Source organism: Medicago truncatula, chromosome 5 (genome assembly GCF_003473485.1).
Source record: "Medicago truncatula cultivar Jemalong A17 chromosome 5, MtrunA17r5.0-ANR, whole genome shotgun sequence".
Lineage (NCBI taxonomy): Eukaryota > Viridiplantae > Streptophyta > Magnoliopsida > Fabales > Fabaceae > Medicago > Medicago truncatula.
In genome coordinates this window covers 43,457,661-43,483,424 of record NC_053046.1, presented here as the reverse complement: position 1 = coordinate 43,483,424, position 25,764 = coordinate 43,457,661, and the positions used below count along the sequence as shown (strand labels likewise).

The 25,764-nt window shown below is 32.5% G+C and overlaps 3 protein-coding genes across 3 annotated transcripts; 1 reads left to right on the top strand and 2 right to left on the bottom strand.

Moving 5' to 3' along the window:
• Window positions 1-4,481: 4,481 nt before the first annotated feature.
• LOC11437411 (uncharacterized protein At1g08160) lies at window positions 4,482-5,346 on the top strand. Its single transcript, XM_003617848.4, has one exon. The coding sequence runs from the start codon at window positions 4,559-4,561 to the stop codon at window positions 5,273-5,275; it is 717 nt and encodes a 238-aa protein (XP_003617896.1). The 5' UTR covers window positions 4,482-4,558; the 3' UTR covers window positions 5,276-5,346.
• A 4,266-nt stretch (window positions 5,347-9,612) lies between these two features.
• On the bottom strand, window positions 9,613-11,735 carry LOC11433706 (fructose-bisphosphate aldolase, cytoplasmic isozyme 1). The gene is made up of 3 exons (XM_003617847.4): window positions 11,579-11,735; window positions 10,405-11,087; window positions 9,613-10,104 (listed from the first exon to the last, which is right to left on the bottom strand). The coding sequence occupies exons 1-3, from the start codon at window positions 11,604-11,606 to the stop codon at window positions 9,742-9,744; spliced, it is 1,074 nt and encodes a 357-aa protein (XP_003617895.1). The 5' UTR covers window positions 11,607-11,735; the 3' UTR covers window positions 9,613-9,741.
• Window positions 11,736-12,180: 445 nt separating this feature from the next.
• LOC11433705 (uridine kinase-like protein 4) lies at window positions 12,181-19,897 on the bottom strand. The gene is made up of 15 exons (XM_003617846.3): window positions 19,602-19,897; window positions 18,649-18,815; window positions 18,020-18,111; window positions 16,666-16,735; window positions 15,900-16,018; window positions 15,585-15,681; window positions 15,015-15,094; window positions 14,593-14,787; window positions 14,393-14,476; window positions 14,232-14,292; window positions 13,795-13,855; window positions 13,343-13,436; window positions 13,178-13,250; window positions 12,811-12,893; window positions 12,181-12,711 (listed from the first exon to the last, which is right to left on the bottom strand). The coding sequence occupies exons 2-15, from the start codon at window positions 18,800-18,802 to the stop codon at window positions 12,535-12,537; spliced, it is 1,440 nt and encodes a 479-aa protein (XP_003617894.2). The 5' UTR covers window positions 18,803-18,815; window positions 19,602-19,897; the 3' UTR covers window positions 12,181-12,534.
• Window positions 19,898-25,764: the final 5,867 nt, after the last annotated feature.

Sequence of the window (25,764 nt, the reverse complement as noted above, 5' to 3'; positions counted from 1 at the left end):
AAATGAGTGCACCAAACTCCAAACATAAAGTAAATATTATTTTGCTCTAGATACGCTTGTTTGACTCAAAACATGTGCCAATATTATTAAGGATAGTCTCTCTGTTTTTTTTTATAAAGTAATCTCTCATTTTCGATCAAAATATAAAACATGGTATGCTTTAAAAAAACAGTTCATTTAAGAAAAAGAAAGAAAAAAAAACAGTTCATTTCATAGTTTTAAAAACCGGACCGGCCGGTCGAACCGGTCGGACAGTGAACTGGTGATGTGGCCGGTTCGAGTAACATCTTGGATCGGCTGCCGAGTCGATGACCGAGCCGGATTTTAAAATTACGGTTCATTTTATCCTCTGTCCATTTAATTCATAGGGAAGCATTAATTCAATTTTGGTGAACCGACATTGCAAATTCGTGGATCGTATTCATTAAATTTTTCACGTCAACCGGCCTCGATGTGGAACTTTTTCGGCTGTGGACCATTTTTCCCTATATCATCCCTCTAGCTAGAAAGATTTTCTCTCTCTTTTTATCTAAATAAATGGTTTCTAGTAGACACTTCATGAATCATGCATTTCAAAAGCATCATAGGAAAGAATAAGAAAAATGAACACTATATACCTAATCTTTCATTGATGAATAATGAAGATTATACAAGAACCCTTTTAACAAAGTATGGATTTCTATCTCAAACCGGAAGAGATAGTTTTCTGTTTATCTTTTTCAAAAATCAAATGCATCATCCGCTCAACTGCGAAAACTAATCATTTGGAGGTATTCAATTTTTTAAAATCATTTCGAGGTATTAAATTTTTTAAAGGATTGACATCTCCAACTATCTATCACTTGTGTTAGGTTAGTGTTGTCTCACTCTTGTGTTAATAAATTTCACTTAGGAAAATAAAAATTAAATTAACGAATAATAAACTGACTATTACTTTTCTCACCTTATTACCTTCTCAAGTTTCCTTTTTTTTTTTTTTTACAAAAATGGACATGAAATTTCAGATTATATAATCCAAAATATGCTTATACATAAGCAGCAGTCAGAATCTCTCCCAATTTAGCAATTGGGAATTTCGCTTTTAAAAAACAACAAAAAAAAATTAAAAAAAATGATAAAACATGTCAAATAAAATAAAATAAAATAATAAAATATCATTAAAAAAATTCTAAAAATCAAATTAAACTAAGGCAAAAAATTTCAGATTTTTCTGAGAATATGAAAAATAAAAAAAATAAAAATAAAAAAGAGTCTAAACGATAGAATTTTGGATTTTGAGGGGCAGAGTCCCAGAAAAAGTCCCATGAATAAAGATGTTTAAGGGGTATTCGGATTATAAAATCTGAAATGGTGGAAAAACTCTTTTTTTTTTCATCCCAAGACAAAGGAAAAACTCAATTCAGATTATAAAATCTGAAAATCACATGAGCATTTTTGTAAAAAAAATTGGCGCACGAGAAGATAGGGTGGAAAAAGTAATAGTCTAATAAACCTCTCAATGAATATTGAGCCCATACACTAGACATGGACAACTTAGGCCCAAAACATAATGTAATAGGAAAAAATGAACCAAATATACATACCAGCTAATTTTTAAGTTAAGAGAATAATAAAAACTATTCATTAAAAAAAAGAATAATAAATGCAAGCTAATTTTTTTTTTTTGAAGAGGTTAAAATAAAATATATTACCCCAACAAAAAGGTCTTCCTAGCACAAGGTGTGCTAAGGAAGAAACACCATAATACAAACAGATTCGAGACAGTAATTACAAGGCACAGGCCAAGCCACAAAAACAAAAAACAATAAAGAACTAACAAATTAGTCAATGCCTAAGATAGTAAACGGGCTAAGCCACCAACCATTAAAGTTTAAGGAAAGACTAATGTATTTCCCTTTCAACCACGTGAATGTCGATGACTTAATCTTGTCCACCATATATATAATTGAGCATAAAAGGTGTTGAACTAATAATACTAGCTAATTTTAACAGGCTCTTAACAATGAACTAATAATATACATGGGATGGGACCCTCCAAAAAAATATATCATGGGACCGTAAAAGAAAAAAATAACTAATATACATGGGATGGTCAGGACATTCATATTGCATGAATGAATAATATAGAGTTGTGTAACTAAAAAATTGCATGAACTATGGGAAAAGGTGTTGAACCATAGTCTCATTATCTTCTTTGTATCTCTCTGTTTGCTACAGTTTTGTACATTTGGTGACAAACTCTGAGTATTTGACAAGTTCTTACATGATCAACCAAGTTTGATATTGAAATGTTAAAGATGAGATTCATACTTCTGTTATTTTTAAAGAAATTCTTATTTGGTTTATCATGTTATATTAAAAATTTATAATGTTGTGCCAACGAAAAATTGTTTAGTTAGTAAGAAGTTGACTCATTGTAAGTAGGGTTGGGAATAGACCAGGCCAGGCTTTGATAGGCCTGAGTCTGGCCTACGAAAAAAATTGCAGGCCTGAGCCTGGCCTATGGCCTTTCATAGACCTATTTTTTTGGCCTCGCCTATTTAAAAGTCTGGTCTGGTCTGAAAACCTATTTACAGGCCTACTTACTATTAAAGTCACTAAACATTCCATTTTATCTACTTTTAAATAGCCTTAATAGACCTCAAAGCCTATTTCAGTGTAAGACTTGTCTATCACTACTATAAGGCCTTAAAAGCCTATTTCACTATAAAGCTTTAAAGCCTATTTAAAAAGTCCACTATGAAGCCTAACATGCATAAACAGGCCGGCCTATTAGGCTTCATAGGCTTTTTTGATAGCCTAAGCCTGGCCTATTTACTTAAATAGGCTTTTTAAAAAGCTTAAGCCTAGCCTTTTTAATAAACAGGCCAGGCCATACCAGGCTTAAACAGACCACGCCATAGGCCCCTGTAGGCCAGCCTGACCTATTCCCAACCCTAATTGTAAGGTCGTAAGTTCAACTTCGAATGTCGATATGATGACCTCTTTAACAAGTGATATATAAGTAACAAGCGTTCTTTCAGCATTGAACCTTGTACCGACTCTCTAACAAATCTCCGGGTCCAGCTAACCTAAATTTTTTATTAGAAAAAAATGAAGATTGTTTCTTATCCCACCTTATTAGCTTCTCGTGCAAACTACAATATTTCAGATTATATAAATCGAAAAATGTAAAAACATGTTAAAACCATCCTCCAACATCTTACAACATTTTAAATTATATAATCTGAAACAAGTTTGGAGGATGGTAAAAGAAATAATTGAAAAAAATATTGATCGATGTTGTAATAATAGGCCTCTAATTAATACCACAAAGCCCAAACCAAAATGTTCCTTAACAAGTTTGAAAATTGTTGTTCTCCCAACAAGAATGGCTCACTTCAGTCTGAACTTCCCAAAATGCTCTCCACGTGACTTAACTCACGTAGGTCCATAATCTCCGTGACTTAAGTCACGTTAAACTATATATCTACGTAACTTAAGTCACGCAGAATCACGTTCCGAACACCAACATGAGTTAACTCACGTTGGTTTACTCATGCAAATTTTCATCATGTTAATAGTGTTGATAAACAGTGTACAACACATATTTTAGATTTCTTATTGTGATGCCACACAAGCATATTGCTCAAAGATTATATCCCTAACCGTTATACATAATGGTGAGAAAGTAGACAATTTTGAGTTACAGTAAAATGAGATTAATTCTTAATAACCGTAAATTAGATAATTTAGTCTTATATACTCCTTCCGTGCTTATATATTTAGATATAGGGACGGAGAGAGTATTATATACCCGTATGTGTGCATACTAGGAAGGATAGAGGGTGTAACATTTTGAGTGCTTATTATGGACAAATAGAAAAATGAGCAGTAATTACTAAGTGCATAATTTAGTCAAATATGAATTCTTTTGATTAAGATCCCGCCGGCAGAAAGCTCACCAAAGCTGGATCATAATCCAAATTTATTGATTCCTTAACAATAATATGGACCTTTACTAAGAGGGCTCACTTTCTGGCTGTTATGTTTTCTTAATGCTTAAACATCCTACGTGGCATGTACATAGTTTGATATCATGGGACACCACTATATTACAACTGATACATTCACAATCCAAACCCTTTAATCGAATTCCTATTTTCACATACATGTGTACCATAATTATTTTTGGTATACATACCATAATTATCTATCCAAAAAAAAACATACATGTACCATAATTGGACAAAGTCTAAACCATGTAAAACTTGAAGACTTAAAGATGAAGCAATGAAAAAGGTGAGTGCTCTCTTGAGCTCATAACCCTTTAGTATTTTCTCAAACATTGTCGCATACAAAAAGCATGAAAATTCAAAATCTAAAAAACATCAAATGTGACCAAACTTTATCCCACCTAAACCACCTTTAATTGCCAATACCTAGAAAAATAAAAAACATTGTCCCCACTTCACTATAATCAACTAAAAAAAAGCTTCTTTCTTAGAATAAATATACATTTCATCCCTTATCTCTTCTCCTCATGACTTTGTTTGATTGAATAGCCCTTTTTTCAAAAATGCATCCCAACACATCTCCACCCTCAGAAGAAACTAATATTGAAATTTCTCCTGAAACACCTATCATATCAAAACAACCCAAAAATCAACATCCTCTTAGAACAAGATCATCAAGAAAGTTAGCAATACTTAAGGTTGATGACCAACAAAAGACCAAACCAATTGTATGGTTTGCTGCAATACTATGTTTCATATTCAGCTTTACACTTATCTTCTTTGGAATTGCAACAATTATTTGTTACCTTACACTCAAACCAAGCAACCCTTTATTTGATATTTCTAATGCAAGCCTAAATGTTGTATATTTTGACTCAAAACAATACTTCAATGGTGATTTCGCTCTTCAAGCAAATTTTTCTAATCCCAATAGAAAAGTTCATGTGAAGTTTGAGTCTTTATATATTCAACTTTTCTACTCAAATAGGGTCATAGCATCACAATCAATCAAGCCTTTTACTCAGAAGCCAAAGGAAACTAGATATGAAACGGTAAGGTTTATATCAACTTTGCTTTTTATGCCTCAAGAAGTTGGTGTGAGACTTCAAAGGGAATTGCAAAACAATAGGTTGAGTTGCTATGCAAAGGGAACATTTAAGGTGAAGGTTAATATGTGGATTTTACATTCATCTTTTTGGCTTCATAGTGTGTGCCAGATTGAGATGACTGGTCCACCAAATGGTTCTCTTGTAGCTAGACAATGCATAACAACTCGATGAAGAGGGAGGGTAGATTTTATTTAATGTTTTCTAGTTTATATACTATTCGAATATATATTGTATATTAATCATGTCATGTGTGCACAAAGAGTGATATGATTCATCTCAAAATGAAAAAATAAAATAATATATATATTAAAAGATACCATAATTGATATTTTATATTTTTCTCAATCAATTGTTCATAAAAATATAAGAGTAGGGTGTTCAAGTCCTTCAATATCAAGATTGAGCTTATTTTTATCTACTAATATTAATTTAGGAGGAAGTTTATTTAGATTTATCTGCTGAGGAAAATATTTTTTATATTAGTGTTTAGGTATTATTTCTAAAATATTTTATGAAATTCACGTAAAAAAATAATAAACAAAAGCTGGTTCTAGGGTGTTCTCTCTGTTGCTACAATAGTGTTCCTCTTGAGAAATTCTAATAGGGTCATAGAACCAAAGAAAAAGTGTTTGATCACACACGTATAAAGAGCTATTTTTTTAATAATAAGGAGGAAATTGATAAAAAAAAATGATTGAATATTTTGAGGAGAATCTTTTTACGTGACACTTTTTCTTTGGTCCTATGACCATGAAAGAATACCTCGTTCCCCTTATATATCAAAGATAACTTGCAATAAAAACAAATAATGGATATATATGATTAGGGTGTAAACTAGTTTGGCTTGTGAAAAAAAAAAAAAAAAACTTGAATGATTAAACAAGCTTAACTAGAAGTTTGGAATGAGTAAAACTTGTTTACTACCGTTTATTTATTTTAAATACTAATTAACTGTTAATAAAAAGGGATCACTTGTGTAACTTTTTAATAAGGTACACCTTATAGACTATATGCACCAAAGACCAATAACTTAATGAATAAGCATTTGACCTAATTTTGCTCAAAAAAAAAAGCATTTGACCTAATTGTTTACCAACACACCTTTAACAGATTATCTTCTGGAATAAGCTGGTAACTTCCAAGTTCTAACAAGGTTGCTAAAGCAAACATTGAATTAGCTTTTTGTCATTGTTTCTTTTATGAGCTACACTGATTGGAATACTTTTGACTGTATAAAATAGTTAAAGCCAAAGGGTGGAAAGGGCTCCATAAATTATTGATCATTGACGTGTATCAACTATAAGATTTTAAAAGTATTCATAAATAATTTATCGTGACTAACCTAACATCCCAAAATCACGTTTTAATTTGGAATCTTCATAATTGCGTTTTTAAATTGTTCATTGATTATTATTTTTAAAAGCCAAATTTTACTAAAGTACTTATTCTAGCTCAAAATTTGCAAAGAATATAAAATGGAGATACTGAAAATGAAATAAAAAGTAAAACAAAGTCTCCGTAAAATTAGTTCAATTCAATTATCAGAATCATTACATAATATATGCAGAGGTCGGGGTTCGAACTCTAAACAGCGCATTTATTCACTTTAAGAAAATAAATTTCTAATCACAAAGTTAATTAATAAATAAAAAAAACTACACGAGAGAGAGTTAATAAAAAATTGAGAACCCGAGAGAACCTAATGGATTAAAGTCGTTAAACCATCAATAGTTCAAATCATAAGTGAAGTTTTTTAACTTAGCCTTGATCTATAACCAAATTTGATTTGTAGCATGATCCATGATTTGATCTATAACCAAACACCTTAAACATGGAGAAGTAGAAAATTGTGAACTTGAACTTGCCCCTAACACATCAAATGTCCATGTAGTTGCCAACAGTTATACTTAGGACAAATTAATGATATTTTTAATACATGTGAATTAAGCAAAGCAACTTATGTAAAGTAACATAGATAGAGTACTTGTACGTGAGAGGAATATCCTCCTAATCCACCAAAGCATTAGTACAGTATCAAAAACTCAATTTGTTTCAAAGTTAATTACACGAATTCTCTTGTTTGCTCTTACGTCTACAATACAAATTGCTTTTAATTAGCATTTCTAAATCAGTATCTCTCTATTGTTTACAAAATGTTAACAAATATCCTCAAAGCATTGTTTAAACAATCAAGGGTTAACAGTATTTTTTACTCCTGTAATATATGTCATTTCTGGTTTTCGCCCTTATAAAATTTTTGGTTTGATTTGCACCCTCGTAAAAAAAAAAAAAAAATCAGAATACCCTCTTCCCCCATCGAACTCAGCAAATTTTGATTTGACATTTTTTTTAATTGACCACCTGTAAAATAAAATTCCACATCAGATTTTATTTCTAAAATATTTGAAAATTAATTTCAAAAATTTTAAAAAATCCAAAAAATCATAAAAATATTCAAAAAAAATTCCAAAAAATTGAAAAATAAAATTAAAATCAGAAAAAATATTAAGACTTTTTCCGATATAAAAAAACAGAAAAATAGTCGGATTTTTTTCCGTAAAATTTAAAAAATCATAAAAAAAATATAAGATTTTTTTAAATTAAAAAATTTTAAAAAATTCTGGAATTTAATTTCTAAAATACGAAAAAAAAAACAAATTTTAAAAATTAAAAAAAAAAGGTCAGATTTTTTTAAAATATTCTGGAAAAAATTTTAATTTTTAAAAATCTGGATACAAATTTAGAGGGTTTTGCCTTTGTCGTGGAAAAATGACCTTTTCCCAATATTTTATAAAAATTGTGGATTAAAAATCTGAATTTTTTCAAAATTTGAATACATATTTTTTAAATTTAAATTTTTTCTAGAATAATTTTTTAAAAAATCTGACCTTTTTTTTAATTTTGAAAATTAAATTCAAGAATTTTTTAAAATCTTTTTACTTTTAAAAAAAATCTAAATATATTTTCTAATTTTTTAAATTTAAAAAAAAAAAATCCTTATAATTGTTTTCTGATTTTTTAAGTTTTTGAAAAAAAATCTTTTTTTTTTAATTTTATATTTTTTGTAAAAAATCGGACTATTTTTATGTTTTTATATTTCGTAAAAAATCTTAATATTTTTCTGATTTTTTAATTTTTGAAAAAAAATCTGAATATTTTTTTGGATTTTTTTTATTTATTAAAATTAATTTTTAAAAATAAAATCTGATGTGGAATTTTTTTTTTTACACATGGCCAATTAAAAAAATTGTCAAATCAGCGCCACATCAACGTATTTGCTGAGTTGGATGGGGGAGGGGGTATTCTGGAAAAGAAATTACGAGGGTGCAAATCAAACCAAAAATTTTATAGAGGCGAAAACCGGAAATAACATATATTACAGGGTATAAAAACACTATTAACCCAACAATCAAAAATAGTAAATTGTACATAGAAAAGTTGTGTATTCATTACTTTATGTGTTTGACTTATATTTAGAAAACAATGTTTATTTTTATAGATTTCATTATGACATTCGTTAGTATATGACTTTGTTTTTGAATTCTTTTGCAACAATAAAGTGAAATGAAAAAAAAAATGATTTTCATTAGTTTTTGGTGACAAAGGTCATCTTAGTATCATATACAACTATTCCATTAAAAAGAACAAAGAGTATCATGGTTCATGAACAACCTTCTCATATAGAACACCACATGTTTATGATGATGACTCACTTTACAGAGAGAGAAGCTACAAGACTTTGTACCTCATCATATGTTGACTATGTTGTTTAACGTTTCTAATCTTTCCTTCTAATCATTTTGACATGAAAACGTGGGTCTTATGGCTCTCTCCAACATCATATAATATTTATTTATACAATAATGATATTTGAATACTCGTTATTTTTTATACTCATTCCGCATCTCATTTTTTTTTTTTATCTTTAATTTTCCACCACATAACCAACTTAACAAATTTATCAAATCGCACTATTTATTTATTTCTCCCTCGAGGTGTCAATTAGATGATGAGTGTCTATGAAACATTTTTCTTATCATACTAGTCGAATTTCATACCACTATTTTCAGTCATTTTTTTCTCTCACACCTGTACAATCTTGAAAAAAATCTTTACTAAAATAATATGTTTACCTTGTGAAGCATGGGTACCTACTTGTAAAATTGGAAAGCACTCGTATTGGTACGGTTGTCATGTACTTCCTTTTGTTTCATTATTCTGTTGGAAGTAAAAAAATTGTATTTGAATTTTTGTTGTTGTCGTTGTAACCAAACACGGTTTTTGACTTTTTAAACTTTCATCGCGATATTTTTGTTGTGGATTGAACAATTTAGCACTCTCATATAGACATACCCTTACTATGATTTTTATAAAATCGTGTACCTCGTATCGTATCAGATACTACCGATACCACACCTGTAGCATTTAACAAAATTTTATCTTCTGTGACACACTTCAACACCATTTCACATTACAATTAGATCCTATAAAGGTATGAACTGATGATATTTATATTTATAAATATATATATGCAGAATTAAACATGTTAATCAGAAGCAAAAGCTTTAAGCAGTATAATATTACATATGTAAAATGCATCCACCTGAAATCAATCCCCAACCTCTTCATTTAGAAGGCTAATACTTATAGTCCTTAACATATAAACTCTCAGAAGCCAACCCAGTTCCACTTCCACCACCATATTTCCCAAGAGTAGCCTCAGAATTGGCCTTGCATCTTGCCAGAAATACCTCTTGAGCTTTGCCAACATTCTCTTTCTTTCCAGCCCATGTCTTGAGTGTGCTTTGCTGCAGTGCTCTCCCAAATGAGAATGAAAGTGTCCATGGCTTCACAACATCTAGCTTGTTCATTGCATCGAGGTTTAGTGTAGCCTGTTCTTCACTTTGTCCACCTGACAGAAATACAACCCCTGGTACCGCGGCTGGGACAGTTCTGCGTAACGCAGTAACTGTGTACTCACCAATCACCTCAGGTGTTACCTGCACACAAAAATGTAAATTGTTTTCTAAGTTAATAACATCACACTAATATACTTCATCCCTTTCTTTGACTTTGTCCCTTGAGTAAATAAAGATAATCAGTAGTCTTTAATGTTTTCTATCATCAGTCCCGTTAATTTCATACATTCTGTCGATACATAATATTAGGAACTAACGGGACCGATGAAGTAAAACGTTAGTGACAAATTATTTTCATTTACACGAGAGACAAAGTCTGAGAAATAGTGTAAGCGGTGACAAGATTGGTGATTGTACTCGTTTTTCAAAATTGAGTGTTACCTTTGGACTATCAGAACCTGGGGTAACCATGTTAGGCTTGAGAAGAGTTCCTTCAAGAAGGACATGCTGATCATTCAGTGCCTTGTAAACAGCTGCAAGTACAGTTTCAGTGACAGCGGCGCATTTGGCGATGTCATGAGATCCATCGGTTAAAATCTCAGGCTCAACAATAGGCACAAGGCCATTCTCCTGGCAAATGATGGCGTAGCGAGCCAAGCCCTGTGCATTTTGCTGGATAGACAACTCAGAGGGCTCATTGGGACCAATCTTGAGGACCGCACGCCACTTGGCAAACCGCGCTCCAGCTTTGTAATACTGCTGGCATCTAGCTCCAAGGGAGTCAAAACCTTGTGTTGTTGTTTCACCATTTGTTCCAGCTAATTCAATAACACCCTTGTCAACTTTGATGCCTGGTATGACATTGTTCTCTTGGAGGATTTCAACAAAAGGCTTCCCCTCGGAGGAATTCTGGTAAAGAGTTTCCTCAAAGAGGATGACACCGGAGAGGTATTGGAGTGCATTGGGAGAGGTGAAGAGAAGTTCACGGAGGGCTTGACGGTTAGCCTCAATGTTCTCAACGTTGATGCTTGCTAGACGCTTGCCAATAGTTCCAGTGCTCTCATCTGCTGCCAAGATACCCTTGCCAGGGGTGGCTATATACTTGGCATTCTTGATAAGCTCATCTTGAAATGAAAACCACAGTCAATTATTAACTTGTTAATGAGGATTGAAGTTGAGGTAGCTACTTAGACATATCATTATGACTTGGCAACATTTCTAGGCTACTAGTTTCAAGTTACTCCCTCTGTCCTAAAATAACTCTCACCCTAGGTTTTTTTCACACAAATTAAGAAAAGCTATAAATAAAATAAAAATGTTATAATTTTACAAAATTATTTTATTAACTATTGGTTGTAATTCATTGGAATAAATGGATAAAAAAAAAAAAAAAAAAAAAGAAGCAAAAGGACATTTATTTTAATACATTTTTTATACATTAAAACATTTATTTAAGAACGGATGGAGTACGTTTTTAAAGTGTAAGCTTATATCACCACCAAAAAAGTGTAAAGTTTGACAAATTTGTAGTACAGAGCAATTGTTCTTGTATATGTGTTTAGTTTTGGTCAGAGTGAGCAAACTTATATCAAAAGAAAGGGGGGAATGAAGTTACCTGCATACTTTCCAACAAAGGCAGACATGCTTTGAAATTGGATGGCGGGAAACAAACAGATAATAGACGACAGCACAAAAACTGAGGTTAGCCAATACCAATACTATATAGATAAACCACTCAAAGGAATATACCAAGAGGTTCCTACCCAACCAATGAAAAAACAACACGTGTCCAGTGTTTAGCCTAAGGAAGTTTATCACTCGTGGATAGAGCAATGAGTGATTCTTCTTCTTGCCAAGTGGCAACTCATCCTTTTCAATAATAATATATTTCAGTAACCTCAAAGGATAAAAATTAAATTTTGTGGAAAGCTCTCATCCGTATCAACTAGGACTTGTTTCTTTCTGTAAATATCAAGCCATACATACAAATTGAGATATTAACCTAAAGGATAATATCCTAATGTGTGGATTGTTTGCAGAATTTGGTCTCAGCCACATTTATTTTGTCTTTTACAGAATCATCAAGTTCCACCTTCAATATACATGTCCATGCAAATCAGACCTGCATATCTTCCTTTTGTGAGACTGATTTGAAGAGAATTATGTAAGCTAGTGGATGCAGGGACCTATCGAAACTTTGGGGACCAAGATACTGTATAACTCCAATAAAATTAAATTATATTCATTTCTATATATAAAGTATAAATCTCGGACTTCATGAACATGTATCATGATAAATCAGTATCAACAAAGAATAAGTTCAAAGAAAAATCCGGGTATAGTAATAAAAGATAACACAAAATTGGCATTGGAGAGTTCCAACTTTAAGTCTTAAAATAAAGCAAAACAAGAATTGTGATCAAAATTGTTTTAAAACTAGCACACAGATCCCGTCAGTCCCAACTCAGCAAAGTCCAGTCTTTTTTGTTCCAATGAAGTCTCGCTAAATAACGATCAACCAAAAAATATTGTGAATTTTGCCCAATAATAACTACCGCAAACGGCCCTCAACTACCGTGAACGACTCTCCTCAAGCTCGTCATCATCATCTGTTCCAAAGTACCGATCCCCAAACTCACCCATCCCAGGAACGACGCGGAAATCTTCATTCAAACCATTGTCAATCTCAGATGTCACAATTTTTATCCTTGGAAACCTTTTGCAGACCACATGCAGGCCCTGAGGTGCCTGGAAAGAAAAGAGAACATGTGTAAAGCATTGGATACAACAAAAGAAAAAGAAACAAGCAAAGAGAAAATAACGGAAAAAATAACAGACAGAACTTACTGATATGAGGTTGAGAAATATAATGTTGGACTCTGGTACACCCTTCCTTATAATTAAAGAAATTGCTTGAACAGCAGAATTACCTAAAGATGAAGATACTCAGAAGTTAATAAGAAAACCAACAAATTACATGTCAATTTTAAACCACTCTAATTATGCTAACTGTTGAATAACTTAAGAGTCGCAGTTGTGTTAGGCTGCGGATGGTTCATGTGCATTTTTACGCTAAAATATTTATTTAATTTAAAAAATGGGGTACTGAACAGAACAAATTTGTTAGGGCCATGATTTCTAAAATTTGTATGTCAGCATGCACAAAACACACTTAAACTAACATTAAAGGAAACATATTATGAGAATGACAGACCTGTGCCTAAGATAGGATCCAACAGTAACACATGCCTATCTGAGATATCATTTGGCAGCTTCTCATATATTAGCTGCTCGATAATCAAGGGATAAGTTAGACATTGTGAAATGGAAGAAACAGAAATACATACTCAATTCTCACGCATGCATGCAGACGACAAACCTGCTGACCATTGTCACCTTCTCTATGAATAAGAATTTTACCAATCTTGATACCTTTGCAGCATGCTCGTAAAGCATTCTCCATGCTTTCCCCACTGAAATTAGATCATAATATCAAATTTAAGGACAGAGTATGCTTTTCTAAGAAATAAATTTAAAAGAAAAACTGTAGTGCTCTTAGGTTCACATCAAATTAAGTAGAATGGAAACAATAACTAGTCTCTTAAAGCGTAGTTGGGGATAAATCTGGATGATAATTTCAAGGAAAAAGATTCGCACTTCATGCAATCTAAACAATTTGGTGATATCAAACCCAAATTGACAAAAGATCATCCATTTATTTATGGAGTTATTTAAGGAAGATTAAGAGAGAAAAATTTAGACAATATATTCAACCAATGATGCCAGTATTTTATAATTCAGATGATTTCTGCTAGGAAAAAGACGGAATACCTCCTGATAACGGAGACACCACACAACCTCTTACAAAAATCTACACCGCTGTACACAGACCCTGCATTGGACAAAAATCACCTATTACCATAAAAAGGTTGGGGAATGAAACAAACTAATTCCATCAGGTAAATATCATAACAAGTATGTCAGCTACACAAAGACAGACAGAATTATTTTTTTTCCAGCATGGCAATTGCTGCAATTACCATCCTACCAACAGTATATCTAGTACAATTACATGATAAAACCATTGATTCCCATTCAAGTATCTCTTTGACGTGGAAGTCAGGCCACAGAAGTGGTCTGCAGCGCTTCCATGATGTACAAGATACAGGTTAATCAATTATAAAACAGGGCCAAGAACATGTAGTTCATGTTACCTGCCACACTTGTGGAAAAATATGGTGGCACTTAAGAAACCAGAGGAGTCTTACCAGTAGGGGCGATAACTTGCTTTTCTGTAAATGGAAGATGTCCTAGGCCTTGTTCTACGACCTGGCAAAGCGAGGGAATTGTTGTGATAATGAAAATTCCATTCCCATGCCACCTCAAAAATTAAAAGCAACAAATGAACCATTGCACCCTATTTACATACCAAACGAATCAAACGGTCAGCATAAAATACAAAGTCGTGCTTCTTTGTCTGAGAATCGCGTATCAGGGTGTGCATGCCCCGTATCTGCAAGGTGAGAATTACCATGATGATTCAACTTTTGGTGGCAAATTTAATAGCTCTAGCTGGACGGAGAAAAATAGGATTACTGAAAATGTCAATAAATAGTAAGAAAGGAGTACCTGAAAAGTAGAGTGAATGACATATAAGTTGGGATATATTTTACAGAGGTCATGTTGACCAAGCTTTGTGCGAATATGCTGCACAATCAAATCAATAGCCACATGATTATCTCCTCCACGGGGTATAATGATATCAGCATACTTCTTTGTAGGAAGGATAAAGTCATCAAAAGCCGGCTTCACAAATTTTGAATACTGCATCAAATTTATAAATTAAAAATCAGCAACTTCAAACATGCAAGATGAGGAAAAAGTATATCTAAGTTTGGTTAGTGTCGTCATCAATCCTGACTCCATAAAAACTAAACAATGACAAGTTTCTAATCAAGTGCATGCAAAAAGGCTGATCAGCAGCATGAACTGAATGTAACAAGCACGTGTGTGCCCGTGGGGGTGGGGTGGGAGGAGGGGGGCTAAGCTACCTGATCAAGTACTGCTTCAATATTACGAGCGTTATCGGCAGTATCACGCTTAATCCTTCTAGCCAGACGAACATCAGCATCTGCATTGAACATTTTACAATGTAAAGTGACAGCCTAACTTAGTCTTGCAACAAAAACACATGAAATAAACATAACGTAGGGATTGGTAACTACCAACAGAACAGGAACACACAAAACATCAGGGGAAGGGGAGATGAAGATATAGCATCAAAAAGTAGGGGAACTACTAATAAAATAGAGATAGGTAACTACTGATAAAATAAGAACCAACAAAAAAGTAGGGGAAGGGGAGATGAAGATTTAGCATCACTAGCACCTGCATAAGGACATGCATTTCCTTAGATGATGTGAATAGCATGCATTTTAGTATATCATAATGTAAACTATGGGAAAAAGTACATGTGATTAAGGAAAACAAGTATGGCAACAAACTCTATTAATTAAGATGCCAAAAAAATCTACAACAGTACAGATACACTATTTTCTTTTCAATTAAAAGGTAATAGATATAGATATACTAGTTAAATTTGAAGAAAAGTAACAAGGGACCTGTGTCAACAAATATCTTCATATTCATCAATGCCCTGACACGTGGATCATGAAAAACAAGGATGCCTTCCAAAATTATAACATCTGCAGGATTTACCTGCAAAACATATTAAAACAACATAAATTGGAAGCATGGCTGATATATTATTCCAGATATGTTTGCCCTCTGCTGGGAGAACGTCGACGAGAAATGTGATTTGGAAATAATTACAACACTAAATTATTCAAGTTCAAATATGAAGTCACAATAAAAATAGAAAACTATTTCAATATACAGTTTAAGAAAAAGTATTTAAACTAAGAATAAAAATATACCCTTCTTGCGGGAAACACATCATTCTTGTAACACTTAAAGTCATACTTCGGAATATCTACTGCTTGGCTATGCTTCAATTTGTCCATGACAGATAGCAATCGCTCACTATCAAAAGCTTCTGATGATATCAACAACATGCATTAAAAATAATACAAGGAGCTGCAGCAGCAGAAGAAGTCAAGAACCACCATCACATATGCATTAAGAAAACTCAGAGGTCATTTCAATATAAATCTACTACCTTATCAGGTTTCAGGTGAATTTCATTTACTACAGAGCTACTAGTTTTGCTATCTGGGTACTAAAATATCATATCATGGAAAAGGAGTTTACTTCCACCTTTTGTATGCTCTTGACACAAATTACTTTTTCTAACATGTAAAATAAGCAGTAGTTTCATCAACTACATTAATCTATTAACTAAATGCAGGAATATGCAAGGTTTTGTACTTAATTAGATCAATACTTAATTTTAAGTCTCTGACGGCTAATTCTGACATCAATTATGTTTCAGTGAATCTTTCTCAGGCTATATATTCCCTAGTATTACCCTTGATATTTGTAAGGAATTCATAGAGTAAGAAAGATGCTGCTGACAGTCGTTGAATGTAGTGAAGTGGTTATACAAAAAATATGAAATATCTAAGGACAATTGTAAGACATGAGGACATACATACTTCATCAGGATGATCAAATATAATAAAATATTTTAATATAAGATGAAGTCACTTATAATTAGAGACTGATGAGTACAATTGAACTGACCAGGATGATCAAAGTTGTAATCTTGTACTCTTGTGAGTTGCTCCTTAGTCAAGTTATGGTAAAAAGAATCCTGTAAGTAAATTAAATGATTCATTTATTATGTTCAATTTATTGAATACATCAAGAAACATCAACCCGAATTTTGGAACGCATACCCTCAAAAATGTAAAGAGAGATAAGTACAAAATGTAAAATATATCAAAAGTGAAATTAAAATGCCACTGAAAACATAATATAAGTGATAGAACACTTTTTTTTGAACAAGTAAGTGATAGAACACTTCTAAAGAATTTTTACTAATATCACCAAAACAATGGTGTATCAAATCTTATTATGTTCAACTGTATGATCTCTTTTGGTAAGAAAATATTTGATATTTTGTGGGAAAATTTGAATGAAATATGACAATGTTCATGATAAAAGTGCAGATGACAATAACATAAGCCTAAGGGTCTGTTTGGGAGGACGATTTTGGAGGGAGGAGTTTTGGAGGGTGAGGTATATATATATATATATATATATATACTCCCTCCGTCCCAAATTATAAGCAAAAAAAAAAATCACACTTATTAAGAAAACTAAAACATAAGAATTTGGAGTATAGTTTTTTGTGTTTTCTTTGGAAAAAGTTTTATAAGAAGATGTAAAAACAATTTTCATTGGCTATTGGTTATGGAGAAAATGAAAGAGAGAAAATTGAATGCAATTTGCATTTAATTTTATGAGAATAAACAAAAAAAATCTTGGAAAAGATGATTTTTTTTAAAAACAAGATTAAATAGGATAAAAGTTTGTCTTTTTTGCTTATATTTTGGGACAAAGAAAATGAGTTTTTTTTGCTTATATTATGGAACGGAGGGAGTGTGTATATATATTTGAGATTTTGAAAAATTACAAGAATACCATAATATATGATCATATAACAATTCAATCACACTTCATTCATTTTTAGAAACATTTTGTAGCTTGCTTAATTTAGAAAAGAAAAACAAGCCCTTCTCTCCAAAATCATCCTCCCAAACAAACCCTAACTCCATAAGGTAAAGTAAAAGCGATGGTGGTATTTTGATGTTATAAATGGTAGCCAACAGAGTACCAATGTTCAAATATAATACAAAAGAAAACTGATAAAACCATTCCAATAGAATTTTCCAATTTCATGGAGAAACAAAAAAAAAAAAAAAAAAACAAGTGGAACTCAGATAAAGGTAGAAACAGGAATGCTTGTAGAGCTTAAAGCATTAAAGCTAACTGTTAGTTGTTTGCCTTTAATATCTTTTGAGTCAAGGATAAAAAAATCTATGTAAATTTTCAAGTTGATTACTGATAAGTGTGTATAGAAACAACTCATTACCTGATTTACAAGTACAACCCTCTGATCATGAAGCTGTTGGATAATCATATCACAAACTGCTGTCTTTCCAGATGCCGACCCACCCGCAACACCTGCAATGTGCACAAACAAAAGGTAGATAAAGATGGATTAGAATCATAGTTATACTGTTTCAAGATAAAGTCGCTAATGGTCAAAAAGTTTACACTAAATTCTGCATCAAACTTGTTTTTAGAGGAAAAACCTCTGAACATAATTGAATCAATTCAAAATTTCAACCAAAACAACAACAACTTAGCCTTATCCCACTAAGTGGGGTCAGCTACATGGATCAAATGACGCCATAATGTTCTATCGTATCTCAATTTCAACCAAAACAATTTAAAAAAAATCATGTTCATTCGAAACCATGTTTCACGAACTCTCATACTCCAAAAATAACATAAGACAATATATTGAGTACCTATTAAACAATAGAACATAAGACGAGAAACACAAGACAAAATAAATCACCACCAGTCCAGAACAACACAAACAGACAAAATTCCAGAACATAAGACCCTTTACAACAACACAAACAGACAGAATTCCAGAACAAGATAAGACCACTATTTTACAACTACATTGGTTAACACAAAAAAAACACAAACCTATGACAAAAGGTTGTCTATACTCATCAAATGCAGAAGTGGTTGGTTCCTCGGTGCCAGCTTTTCTTTGCTCTAATCCATTATCCATATGAAATCCAGAAAAATGAACCTCAGTTGAAGTCTCCATCAAATCTTCAACCGACTTAGTATTCATATCCAAAAAAAACCTAAAAAAAAAAAAAACAAACAATATTCAAAATCAATAAATCAATAAATCAATAAAAAACACTGCTAGTTCCAAAATCTTCACAATGTGACTAATTAGATCAAACCAAACTAAACAAATAAATAGATGCATAAACTCTTTGCTACTTCCATTTAAAATTTTGCCACAGAAAACAAAGTTCCAAATCAAACGACTTAGGAAATTGGATTTGCGGCAGTCACCGACTGCGTGTGAATGCGTGCAGTCCGTGAATGCAGCAAATCTAAGTCCTCGACTTAGTATGCATAGCCAAAAAAGACCTAAAAATCTTCAAAATCAATCAATGAATCATTCAATCAACAAACAAAATAGTGTTTGTAAGTTTTTAACATCTTCGCAATGTGACTGATTAGATCAAACCAATAAACAAAATAAATACATAAACTAGTTTGATCCCACACCGGTACGTATGGAAAAACATTTGTTACGAGCCTTAAGTAGATCCTAGCTACCAGCGAATTAGTCTCGGCAGTTACACGCGGATTACAAAAACAAAAACAAACAAAAAATGCATAAATACTCTGCTACTTGTAATCGCAAGAAGAAATAAACAATGCTTAATCATTCAGATCAATAAACTAAAGAATGATCAATTAAATTAAATCAAATCCAATACATAAATACATAATCGGTGAAAACTGATTCAAACACCGACATAAGAATGAAATGAATGAATGTACGAAAAACGGTAATAAAAACGAAAGAGTGAAGAAAGAAAACGAGATCCAATGGTGATTGAAAAAGGTACCTGAGAATGAGCGAGAAACAGAACACGGGAATGGAGAATGATTGAAATATATATATAGAAGCGGAGCGGAGAAGAGAAATGAAAAAGGAAAAATGTATAATGAATCAGTATGTGTGAGATACGGTTTGTTTTTACTATTGCACGTTTTTTACAGTCATTTTCGGGGTGGGGTTTATGAAATTACTCACACGCTCGCTCAGATTATTGATGCATTTATTTCATACTCCTAAATTAATTGAAATTGAAAAATTTCAGGTAAGAGGGACATTTGTTTTTCCCCAGTATCCCTTTCATTGTGACTTGTGATCGTCTTTCCTAACTCAAATTTTCTTTATATACTCCCTTCAATCATATTCATATCAAAAAATAACTTTTTAAATTTAATTTTATTGATTAACTATTGTATTTGACATGTATATGGACTAAATACATTAATTATTTAATAAATCTAAATTGTTGTTTATTTATAAATGTAATAGTAGGAAGTATGTAATTTAATTTTTACATTTTTTATTTATGTTAGAAAAAAAATCCAACAAGAGTTTGGTGTGGTGACGGTGGCTAGACCCATAATGCACTAAAGTTTGGTGGTGGAGCATGGTTTTTTAATATTTTAGAAAAGAAAATTTGGTTTATTTCGAGAAGCAGTCTTAGCATTTGATTGAGATATCAAAGAGAGAGAGAAATGATTTACGGTCAAAAATGAAAAATAAAAGAGAAAGAAAATGTTTTTTTATTATTGCAAAGAGCGTTTTAGTACAAAAAAGGTTTGATTGAGAAATAAATAGGGTGGAACTTGAAACATGTTAGGCCGTCAGGCCGTCTGACAGAGGTCTATTATTTAGGGTCAAGTTCAAACCAACTCATTTAATAAGAAGGTCATACTCAAACTTTTATTGAGAAATAAATGGGTGGAAATATGTCGGACTGTCTGACAGAGGTCTATGGCTTAGTTTATTTAGAGTTTAGTCCACACTAACTCGTTTAATATAAGAATTCGCTATTTAGTAACAGATTTATTCGTGTGTTTTAGGCCTTCATAAGACTTTGGCTATTCTGTAGTAACTTTTTAAGTGTTGATAGACCTTAGTGTAAAATAGGTTTTTAGATAGGATTTCATCAGGCCTTTACAGAGAAAAGACCAAGCCTATCATTTCTGAAGTAGGTCAAGCTTAAACCTTACAAAGTCCGACCCCGCTATCCCATTTTCACCTCTAAAAATAAGCTCCATTTGAGATTATCTGAATTTAAATGCAATTTTTTTTATCAAAAATACTAAAAAGGCTATTGGTAGGAAAGACAGAGAGATTATCATTGAATTTTCTATTTGTCTAATAAATTATGGGTCTTACTAACCAGTACCCTAAGATCCTTTTGCAGCTGCAAGGCTGGCTAATTGTACGCAGTTAGCTCGAATACCCCTGGTTCTAGAAGACACATGAGTCCGAACGCTATGTTGAATGTGCGACCGACACTACACCACGTAGGTGGTTAAGGATTAAAAAAAAAATTATGAAGTTCATGTAAAAAAAGATTTCATTTTTAATTTTCAATACAGTGAAAACACAAATTTTAATAAAAAGTTTTTATTTAGACTTCTAAACAAGTGCCCTTACAACTTGTTAGTATTTCCCATAAATTATTTATCAAAAAAAACATTTAAAATATTGTGAGATTCGGGTTATGCGAGTGTTATTGTCAATTGGGTTGCGTACAAGTGTTATAAAGTAGTCTTACACAATTTCGTATCAATATTGTTTTTAATGGATTTAAACTCCACTAGCACCCCAAAAATAATTATAACCATTGTCGTTCAAATGGTGCAAACTAAAACCATGATGAAAACAATTTTAGATAGATTACATATTTTATAGTTAGAGATATGTATATGTTTTTGCCATTAACCATTAAAATTAGGTTTAAATAAGTTTTTTTTTTTGTCCTTAAACATATTGCGAAATTTGATTTTAGTCTTTAAAAGATTAAATAAAATCTTTTTTTCTTTTGAGGAAGCTAAAATGAAGTTTATTCAAAACGCAAAGAATCTTAGCAAGCATAAGGAATGCTTAGCTAGGAGACTTAAGTAGGAACATACAGAGAAAAAGTGTGTTGTATATATGCGGAACACTCAAACAAACATTCATGCATCAAATACAAACTTCTACAAACAAACCAAAAACACCCTCCATTGAGAGCCCCCCAAACCAATAAAAACTGAACACCGTAACCAAAAAGTCATCTCCAAAAACCAAATTCTAAACGCCTGAGCAATAGTAGAAACAAGTCTTGTGCCAAACTGTTGCAAAACCCATCCAAAATAACCATCAATCCTACCAAAAACTCGGGTAACCGCACTTTGCTTCTCTTCTGCAGTTGAGCGTAGTTAAGCACAAGTAAAATCACCACCTAATTATTTGAAAACCCAATTAACAACAAACTCATAGAAGAAAACCCGCAAAAGACATAACCACCACCAAAAATCACCACAAGCACCAGCAAGACCACCACCACAAAAACCACCATTAATCCTCACCAAAAATCAGAACCAGCCACCACGAGCATCACCACGAAAACCAACACCAGCCACCACGAGCATCACCACCATGAGCACCACAAAATACCCAATATCAACACCACAATGTAAACCAGCACGAAACACAACAAATGGAAAAAAATTCCCAAAAACAAACCCAACTCACAAGTTTCTAATCATTAACACCAAAATATCACCACCACGCAAAAAAGACACCATTTACGTTTCAACTCCCAACCCAACAACAAAAACAATATGTAACCAACACCAATAACCACCCACATCATCGTTAACTCAAAAAACCAACAGTCGTCACCTTATGTTACTAACATCAGCCACCACTCGCATCACCGTTAACTCAAGATGAGCCAGACGAGACAAAACAAACAAAAACACTCAATGAATACACAGTAGAGAGCTCCACAAAACAACGAAATGGACAAGTCTATATGAGTCGGATCCAACACAATTACCTCCCAATACAGTCACCTCCCGAAAATTGAAAACACAACAAGATAATCTCTAAGCTGCTAATACCACCACAAGTACCTCCAAAGAGAATAAATTTCCTCAAAAGTAAACTTCAACTGCATCAAAAGACAACAAAATAAACTCCCTATACCACCCCATCATAATAACCTCCCAAAAAATGGAAAACACAATATGACTAAAATATCATCCAAGCTCAACACCTTCAAAGTACGTACAAATAGAGCACGACACCTTGATCCTGGAATCCGATCTCGATAACAGCAACCCAAGAGCAACAATTGTGGAGCATTAGTCATGTTTGATTGTACAACCCAAAAGAGAGAAAACACAGGGGACGATGTGACGGAAAAGATGACGGTTGCCGGAAGAAAGGATCTTAACGGTTATTTCGATGCGGTGGAACGGTGGTGCGGAGGGATGACCTCATCACACCACCACTAGCAGTAGCTACATCGCTGCAAAAACGTTTGTATTGAAGGGGCTGGCGGTGGCTGCGCTCTTGTGAGGAAGGGGAAAAAAGCTACGCTTTCTTTTTTGATATAATTAAATAAAATCTTTTCGTCCTTACAAAAAAAAATTATTTTGTTTTTGATCCCTAATGGTCGACTTATGTTAATATGAATATCAAGATTATGAGTTTTTTATGTTCATGTTATGTCCTTTTTTTATGTTCAATTTTTGTATGTACATATTATGTTCAAAAAATGTCAAGAACACGTCAAAATTATTTTTGTTAGGGACAAAAAACAAAACAAAAATATTTGGGAGGATGAAAACACCTTATTTTATTTTATAATAAGGACTAAAATCAAAATATATTATATTTATAAGGGCGAAAAACTTATTTAATGAGCATTGTGTAAATATAATACCGTAGAAATTAGAAGAGAAGTGTTATTTGAACAACCAATTTGATGACAACTTATTTGACAACCATAATTTATAAAGAAAAAATAGTATTGACACGGAAATCATAACAATAGAGAGATAAAGTAAAAATATAATGTGTGTATGAGAGAAAAAGTTGTCACTAAATGAATGATCAAATATCATTTCTCAAATTAGAAATATCTATGTGTTCGACTGACATTATAAAAAATTTAGCTTTTCAAAAAAATTCCATTCTCGTAAACTAAGGAAGTTTGTGTGACATCATGTATTCAGAATTATTTCACACCTTACATCTAACGAGCAAAAATATGATATGATATGTTTGATGAAACCTATGTGGCTTCAACAGATCCACCAACAAACCTTTAGAATATGTTGAACTTATTGTTACATTCAGAGAAGGTGATTCCAAGAAATATGTGAAAGTACAATTCCTCATGGTCGATTTCAAGTTCTTCTATAATTGCATCATCAAAAGGCCTACTGCAGTAAAATCCGTTGTTATTTCTTCAAAATATGTCAACTTCGGCATCATATTGACCTTTCATGCTGACATTGAAGTTCTTAAGAGATACTTATGAGAGGTCGAGAATACTAAAAACGCCATAACAAGAAGCAAATCATCTGAGTTACAGCAAAGTCGAGCACCAAAAAAAAAAACACACAATGTTTGAGATTAGTATGATCGAACTATTCAATTGCTTTGACAAATTTGATCTCAACGAGAAAAAGAAGATATACTTTGATGAAGGAAATATACAAATCAATCCTTGATGAAGAGTTCCTTCATATTCGTCTAGGAGAAGATTCATAGAGACGATTGGTTGCTTGCGTGAGAGAAAATGTTGGCCTCTTCGCATGGACTATTGTTGATATGCCAAGAACATGCCATGAAGTTGTCTATCACCAATTGTCTACAGATCCCTTAGTTTATGTGACTCAGCGCAGTACAGAGTAATCCTCAAGCCTAGCTTGACCCAGTTTTTTCCCACCCAATGCACCCATTCCAAACCAAAAACTCACCAGAGACACACCACTCTCTACCACAACAAAAAGAGAATGAAACAACATATGATATATATATATATATATATATATATATATATATATATATTTTCAACTATGTTCCCCCTACCTTGTATCTAAGCCTAACAACTTATGTGTATTCATCAAACAACAAACAACCATAAAATAAAAGCAAAACCCAAACCACTAAGGAGTTGAAAAACACAAAAAACAAAAGGAAGAAAATATACCGGATATTGGAGAATTGTAAGAAATTGCATTCGAACAACGAAGTAACCAACACTAAAGAAATACCATCAAACAAAACTTTGAGAAGCGCAAAATACTTGAAGAGAAGAAGGGGAAAATTCAAAAATAAGGTGATGCGTCGATGTTGTTTGAATATCTGTCGTAGTCCTTGTGGCTGATTTCAGACTGCTTTGGAATCCTAGTCATTCGTATGATTGACATTGGACTAATTGGACTCGAAAGAGTCTCTGTTGCTTGTTGCCTTGCTGCAAGGAGTTGTTGGGTCTTGGACTGTGCTGTGTTGACGGTTGGTTCATACACCAGATAGCTTACATTTGTTTAAGGCTTAAATATGTATTTCATCCTTGCAATTAACGAATACAGGACCAATTTTTAAATCACCTATTCACTTTCTTGAATGCAATTTTAAATCATTAAAGAATGCAAGGCTAGTTTGCAAGGATTAGCGAATACAGGGACCAATTTTTAAACGACCCCTAATTGCAGGGATGAAATACATATTTAAGCCTTTGTTTAATTAGGATTAATCATTGAAGGTTGGATCTTACGTGTGGCTTAAAATGTTTGTAATGCCCATTTGGGTTGTCCGGCACATGTGTGTGTTTTTATTGGGTTAGGTCTATGTCCCCCAGTTTTTTTTCTTGTAATTTTTCCCCTTCTTTTAAGGAAAATGTTAACAAGTGCCCTTAGGACATTGTTTAGTAACTTTATATAGTAAGTTTTTGTCTAAGTTTATGAAATCAATGCATTGAAAATTGAAATTTTTGACTTTTTTAAAGAATAATTTTTTTATTAAGAATCCTTAAAGAGTGCTCTTAGGACACTCGTAAGCAAAACTATTTTTTAATAATATATATATGAGCACTGGGCACAAGTTTACAGTATAGTTGAGAAATCACCTATTCACTTTCTTGATGTCTTATGCTCTGGCCTTATAATAAAAAACTATATAAATTACTTTGAACATGTCCA